This window comes from Elephantulus edwardii, unplaced genomic scaffold (genome assembly GCF_000299155.1).
Source record: "Elephantulus edwardii isolate Elephantulus edwardi_28Jun2011 unplaced genomic scaffold, EleEdw1.0 scaffold00279, whole genome shotgun sequence".
In the NCBI taxonomy this organism is placed as follows: domain Eukaryota; kingdom Metazoa; phylum Chordata; class Mammalia; order Macroscelidea; family Macroscelididae; genus Elephantulus; species Elephantulus edwardii.
In genome coordinates this window covers 1,557,630-1,565,321 of record NW_006400029.1, presented here as the reverse complement: position 1 = coordinate 1,565,321, position 7,692 = coordinate 1,557,630, and the positions used below count along the sequence as shown (strand labels likewise).

The following is a 7,692-nucleotide window of genomic DNA, read 5'->3' as shown; positions in this document are numbered from 1 at the left end:
TGTGGGGCTTTAAAAATTCCTGAGTTTAACTTAGCTGAGAACTATAGAAACTTGAGTTTAATTCAGCTGAGAACTATAGGGACTATTTTAATTTCAATCTTTTCAATGCAGACCGTGCAAGTGTGTTCCATCCCTGAAAGTTCAGTGAGTTGTACACGTCTATGCATTTCTCTGTATGCGTGTTATAATTGAATAAAACATTTTTAAATAAAAAACATAAATGAAACACTAACTCCTAAAGCTATTGCCTCTGTTTTCTGCTAAGAATTTTATTGTTTCTGGTGTTTTTTTTTACATTTAGTTAGTTGAATTTTTTTTTTTTTAGTTGACTTATTTTAAATTCATTTTCATTTAAGGTATGGAGTATACTTGTAACTTCATTCTTCTGTGTGTACAGATTCAGTTTTTTCAGGATCATATGTTGAAGACTATTCTTTCCCCATTTGATAGACTTACCCACCCTTGTCGGAAATCAGTTGATTACAGACATATGGGTTTGTTTTAGACTTTAAATTTTAATTGATCTTTATAAGTCTATTCTTGTACCTGTACTACAGAGTTTTTATTGCTGTAGCTTTATATTATATTTTGAAGTTAGAAAGTCTGAATCCTCTTTGTTCTTTTTTGAAAGTTTTGTTTCCTTGTAATTTTTAATGAATTTAATGATTAGCTTTTCCATTTCTGTGGAAAAGGCTGTTGGAATTTTGGTAGGGATTATGTTATATCTATATATTACTTTGGATGATACGGTTATTTTTAGTCTATCAATCTATGGCCAGGGAGATTTTTATTTTAATTGGCACAGGCTAATTTATTAACATTTCATCTTATATCTGTGAACTTTTTTGGTATTTTTTTTTAAATGTTTCTCTCTTATTTCCTGTCTTATCTGTCTTGCTGATGTTGAACAAATTGAGTGTGCCTGAGAGATTGTGCATGTAAGGGGGAGGAAGAAGATAGCTATTTGGCAATTATAGACTATTTCCCCCCCTCTACTGCTTGAATTCTTAATAACTAACATTCTTTCAGGTTTGATCTATGGGGAAATAATAGTCTCTTTAATTAATATTCTTAATGCACATTAACATATATACATATACAGTTTATTTTTAAAAATATAGTGTACTGTTTTTTCCCTGTGTAAGATGCAACATTATTACTGTTATTTCCAAAACCCCAGACCTGGGCTTTTTGGTTGTAAAAATACTGGTTTTAGACTCTAAACTATTATTATTTAGATAGCTAGCTTTTTAAAAGTCATTGCATTTTCTGTATTTTAAGTTTTCTAAGTTTGGGGGCTCATGTGTGAAGCAGTTGGATTCTGGAGGGCAGATTCTCTTGTTTTAGTTGAAAGTTGGGTGCACACTGTTTGGTTATTTTATTTCATTCAAAATCGTCTGTGAGCTGATTGGTCACCTAGATTTACTGGATTTAGGTAACAATTATCTGTGGGCTGGAAGCCTGTTGTTTAAGTCTATCAGGACCTGGTGGATGGGCCTTTGCAATTAAAAGTCCGTTGGCACCACAACAAGATAAAGGTAGACAACCCAATTGAGAAATGGGCATAGGATATGAACAGACACTTAACCAAAGAAGACATTTAGATGGCAAACAAAAACATGAAGACATGGTCAAAATCCCTAGCTCTAAGAGAGATGCAATTCAAAACAACTATGAGATACGATCTCACTCCAGTAAGAATAGCAAAATTTAACAGAACAGCAAACAACAAATGCTGGTGAGATTGTGGAGGAAATGGAACCCTTATTCACTTCTGGTGAAAGTGTAAAATGGTAGAACCACTGTGGAAGGTGGTGTGATGCTTTCTCAAAAAGTTGCAAATAGAAATACCATATGACCCAGCAATTCCACTACTGGGAATATACCCCAAAGAGACCATAACTGACATCCAAGCAGATATATGCACACCCATGTTTGTCACGGCTTTGTTCACAATAACAAAGAGTTGGAAACAACCTAAATACCCATCAACAAACGAATGGATAGTGAAGCTGTGATATATTCACACAATGGAATACTACGCTGCATTGAAAAAAAAGGAACTCATGAAATATCATTCAAAATGGGTAACCCTGGAGGACATTATGCTGAGTGAAATAGCTCAGTCACAAAAGGACAAATACTGCATAGTGCCACTGTTGTAATACAGGACTGACATCAGGGTTGGGGGAAGACTGAGAACGATGGGAGAGAATTGTTTAAAAGGGATATGTGATTAGTTATTATTGTCATGATCTGAGTCCAGAACAAAGGTTGCATAGTGGAGTGGTCTTGGGGGGAGGGACTGGATAACAATGAAAGAATTTTTCTTTTACTTTTCAAAGAGAAGAGCGAACTAGGGGTGAGGGATGGGAAGGGAGAAAAGTGCAACAGTGAATAAATGGAAATTCGAAGTCTCTGTAAATTTCATTAAAATTAATAATAATAGTCAGCTGGGCCCTGACTAAGTCTCCAGTTTGGAGCTCATCTGTGAAGCATTTAGATTCTAGAGGGTAGGTTCTCTTGTTTTAGTTGAAAGTTGGGTGTAAACTCTTTGGTCATTTTATTTCATTCACAATTGTGTGTGAGCTGATTGGTTGCCTGAATTTGCTAGCTTTAGCTAACAATGAGCTGTGGTTTGGAAGCTGCTTGTTTAGTTAATCAGGGCCTAGTGGGCAAGTCTTTGTATGTAAAAGTCAGTTGGTTCCTTAGGCTTGGTGTTAATTGTGTTTGGGAAGAGCATTCTTCTAAGTGGTACAGCATGAGTCTGTCAGTTCACTGTACTGAGAAAATTTGGGGTTCCTGTGATAATGCTATAGCCACAGGTGTGTCAAATGCCATAATGATTACTGATGATGGACAGTGTTTAGAAGAGCTCCCAGATAAAGACAGGCTTGGAAGCAGGATTGACATCTACTTTCTAAACAGCTTGCCTTTGGAAACTCTATGAAAACTAGAGAAATTATGATAGTTGTAATACAGGGTTCAGATCTTTTGTTCATAGGGTCTCTAAGAGTCGTTCTCACTCGACTGCACTTAGCAACAACAGCAATTATGCCAGCAGTGCGTATGCAAAATTAGGTTAACAAATAGTTGGTATATATTCCTATACCAACACACCTTGACAAAATTGACAATTCATGAAATGAAGCATGACACAGTTTGTAAAACCATAACCTTGTAACTGTTGGTATAGTCCAGAAGTCTAACAACTGAGTTTTTTTATAAGATGGGTTGAGTCTTTTCTTGCAATCCTTCCGTCAGAGTGAGACTATAGATATTTTGAGCAGGTCAACACTTTGGTAGGTTCAGATTGATATTTTTTTATATATTGGTTCAACATTTATTTAGAGAAGAAGCCACATATTGGGTGAAGACAATAGAGAAAAGAAGAACTCTTAAAATGTTTTGTTTACTATCTGAGGCAGTTTAACTTTGACTCCAAACTTGCATCCTAAAGTCATAAATCCTACTTCTGCTCTTCTTTCATGATTGCTAGCATTTAGTGTTGATGGTGGAGCCTGGGTTGTCTTTTAGAAGATGGTCTTAACTCCTCCAGCCCTGGCAGTTTATTGGCATCTTCCTTCCAGTTGGATTGTACTCATCTCCTCAACAAGACAGGTTGACACAGTAGCTACAACAATGGGTTTGCTCAGGGCAGAGCTTGTGAAGCTGGCACAGGGTAGGGTAAAGTTCCAACTTCTTGTTTATGGGTTCCAGATGAGTTTTAGTCCACTCAACAACACAATTACAACAGTTAAAGCAACAACAACTATTTCTGCTTCCTTAGGCACATATGCCAGAGATGCACACATTTCATTTCTGTAATTTTATTTAGTGGTGTATAAGTATTCACTGAATGTCTGTTATTAAATCAAACATCTTTTAGTTGAATAGGAGGAAGCTTGGTAAATAAATCACCTATAAACTATTTTTGAAAAATATTTTGCATACTATATTCAGAAGAACTGGCTGAAGGACAGGTAAAGAGTGACTTTTTACTGGAGAATCTTAATTGCTTTTGCAAATTAATAAGTACATTAATACATTTCTTATTTGCAAATTTAAATTATTGGCGGATAAAGAATTTGAGAATTCTCAAAATACAATTCTGGCCAAACTTATGCACTTTTAGAATAGTAAAGATATCTTTTAATTATCTAATTTTAGGTGTTTTTTTTTATGTCATGGTAGCATTTAAATATTCTGATTTTTTTATATTTTATTACCTAAGGAAATGTAAATATTGTTTTCAGTATTTTTAGAAGGGTCATTTTTTTCTAAGTTATCCCAGGAGAACAGTTTTCCCAAGCATGTCTATTTTCCAGAAAGCTGGAAAAACTTCCAAGTCTTAGTTGATTTGTTTCAGTAATTCAGGAGCCCTGATAGTACATTATGTTCTGTTTTGTGCTTCAGACTAGAAGATCAGCAGTTAATTATTACCCACTGCTCTGTGGGAGAGATATAAGGTGGTTTCCTCCCGGAAATATTTAAAGTCTGGGAAACCTGATAGGAAGTCACATGAATCAGAATGTCAAGATGACCATGGGTTTGGTTTTTTTTTAGTTTAATATAATTCTCAGTAATTATACCTTGATTTTCCTCTTGTAATACTTAACTTTCATTTGTTTCATAAACTAACTTCATGGACTAAAATTCCAAGAAGATGTAATAATTAAAAAAAAGATATAAGAATTTAATAGAAATGCTTCTTTTGTTATCATCATTAATCATGACACTGGAAGATCAATTTCATCTCAACAAAATTTCTTTTTAATTTGAAATAATTTTAAAATTAAAATAAGTTGCACAGTTAACAAAAGTGCATTGATGTATGTTGTAATAGTAACAAAATTTTAATATTTGACCAGTATATGAAAGGCAGTATAGCAGTAGATTTCCTTCAGTTGAGCTTTCCTTGCAGTCTAGATCAACTCTATCTGATCACTTTTTATTTTAAAAAATGTTTGTGAGGGTTTGACTTAGGATCTTCACATTTATATTCATAAAAAGAAATGGGTTGCAATTTTAGATTTGTTTTTAAACTGTGTATTATGTTATCTTTTTTATAATCAGTTCCATGTCAGTTAATTTTCTTTTTCTACATTTTAAAAAAATGTGACAATTAGCCATTCCTTGAAAGAACTTCCCATTAAAATAATAATGTTAGGTTAATCTTTTCTGGATATATCTTAATTAATGTGTTCAAATTTCCCTTAATCATTAGTTCTCTTTTTTTTCTAGATCTGTAGAAACTTTCAATGTGTAAATGCTTCTGTTCTGAATTATGACTGTGATATCCAAAAAAAATGTCATGGACATGGGGTAGGTAACAGTTGTCTTTAATTTGGTCATGAAAGTACTGCTAAATAATCTTAATTTCAGAAACCTGTGATTTTTGGATGTTGGAGAATATGTATAAATACTATATAAATATATACTAACTTTTTTTATTCTTAAAAAAATATCCATGAGTTTATAAGAGTATCCTTTCTCTTGGTTTCTTGTCTTGAATTGATTATACAGAGCAGCATTCTCACTTAACAGAAATGATGTTTTCATTGTTTTCAAGGTATGTAATAGCAACAAGAATTGTCACTGTGAAAATGGCTGGGCTCCTCCAGATTGTGAAAATAAGGGATACGGAGGAAGTGTGGACAGTGGACCTACATATGATGGCAAGTAATATAGAAGAAAATAAATGTGATCCCTCAGTAGGTCACATTTTGATATGTTGTTGTAAAGAAATAAGGTTGTTTTTTTTTAAAAAAAGTTGGTCTGAAATCTTGGAATTTTTGTAATGGTTGAAGTTTTTTAACTATGAAGTCTCTGGAGCTCATCTGAGGATTTATGCTAGGAGCTGATTCTTGGATGAATTTTAGGTAGGCCAGAAAGACCGTGTTATCAGCCCAGCCTCAGGGGAGGGAAACTGCAAAATAGTTATGCTTTTATTTCAGTTCAAGATATTTCCTGACTTTATTTATTTGTTATTTAAATCCATGAGTTATTTAGAAGTATGTTATTTTAGCTCCAATTATTTGGGTATTCCACAGAAATTTTTAAGTTACTGATTTCCAATTATTCTATTACAGTCAGAGAATATAGTTTGTATGGTGTGAATATTGTTAGATTTTTTTGACCCTTGTCTTCTGACCTGTACAAACTATATTCCCTTGATAAATGCTCACAATGAAATATACAAGGACCTGGAGTCAGAAAATCAAAGGGGCCGAACTCGCTCAGCATTTCTTTATCTCAAGGAGCTGAAGAACAAATTCAAACCTCAAGTTACTAAAGGATGCTTTAGGCAGAATATTAAATGATCCAGGAAGTATTAGAAGAAGATGGAAACAGTATACAGAGTCATTGTACTGAAAGGAATTGGCAGACACAGAAGAATTTCATGAAACAACATATCAGCAAGAGCCTATTGTGATAAAGGAAGAAATTCAAGCTGCTTTGAAAGAGATGAAAAAAAAAAAAGATAAGGCCCCAGGAATTGATGGTATACCAATTGACATATTTCAGCCAACAGATGCTGTTCCTAGAAGTGCTTACCACGTTGTTTCAAGAAATCTGGAGGACAACCACTTGGCCAACTGACTGGAAGAGATCTGTATTTGTTCCCATTCCAAAGAAAGGTGATCCGACAGAGTGCGGAAATTATCAAACAATATCATTAAGATCACATGCAAGCAAGATTCTGCTGAAAATGATCCAAAAACAACTGGATCAGCACATCAAGAGAGAACTGCCAGAATTGCAGGCTGGGATTAGAAGGGGTCGTGGTACTGGGGATATTGTAGCTAATGTTAGATGAATCTTGGCTGATAGGAGGGAGTACCAGAGGAATGTCTATCTGTGTTTCATTGATTATGTAAAGGTGTTTGACTGTGTGGATCACAACAAACCGTGGCTAACTCTAAGAGGAAGGGGAATTCCAGATCACTTGATCATGCTAATGTGAAACCTATACTTGGACCAGGAGGCAAGCATCAGAACAGAGCAGGGAAACACTGCATAGTTCAAAATTGGGAAGGGTACAAGCCAGGGATATGTCCTGTCTCCATACCTTTTTAATCTATATGTAGAACAGATTATCCGGGAAGCTGGGCTGTATGGGGAGAAATGTGGCATTAAGATCAGAGGAAGGTTCATCAACCATCTGCATTATGCAGATGATACAACCTTGCTTGCTGAAACTGAGGAGGACCTGCAGTGCTTGCTGCAGAAATGAGACTGTTCACATACTGTTCACATATTATCAGGAGGGACCAATCATTCCCGAAGAAAGACATCTTGCTTGGGAAAGTGGAGGGTCAACAAAAGAGGGGGAAACCTATCGGGGATCCAGCCCCAATATATCGAGAGTTCCGTGAGAGAAGGTGCTAGGATTGAATGAAGATGCGGAGAGGCTAAATGCTGATGACAAATAGCAAACTTTATTATTCTGGTAAGGGCACACACACACACACACACACACACACACACACACACACACACACACGTGTCTTAGGAACATGCCTGCAGGGGTAATTGCATTATCTCTTATCTGTCAGAGATGTTGACTGGTAGATCAAACATTCCCAGACCTCAACGCAAAACAAAGACCTCTTCCGGGATATCCTATGATATCTATTGGAAAACAAGAAGGTATCACATTTCTAGAATTCTGAGGCCTTTGGCCCCTCC

The 7,692-nt window shown here is 35.3% G+C and overlaps 1 protein-coding gene across 1 annotated transcript in view; it reads left to right on the top strand.

Annotated features, from left to right (window-relative positions):
* The window catches only part of ADAM9 (ADAM metallopeptidase domain 9), a 145,669-nt gene that overhangs the window by 120,030 nt on the left and 17,947 nt on the right, over nt 1–7,692 (top strand). The window contains exons 17-18 of the mRNA XM_006900308.1: nt 5,245–5,325; nt 5,573–5,678. Coding sequence (XP_006900370.1) covers nt 5,245–5,325; nt 5,573–5,678 — 187 coding nt within the window. The remainder of the gene's footprint in view (nt 1–5,244; nt 5,326–5,572; nt 5,679–7,692) is intronic.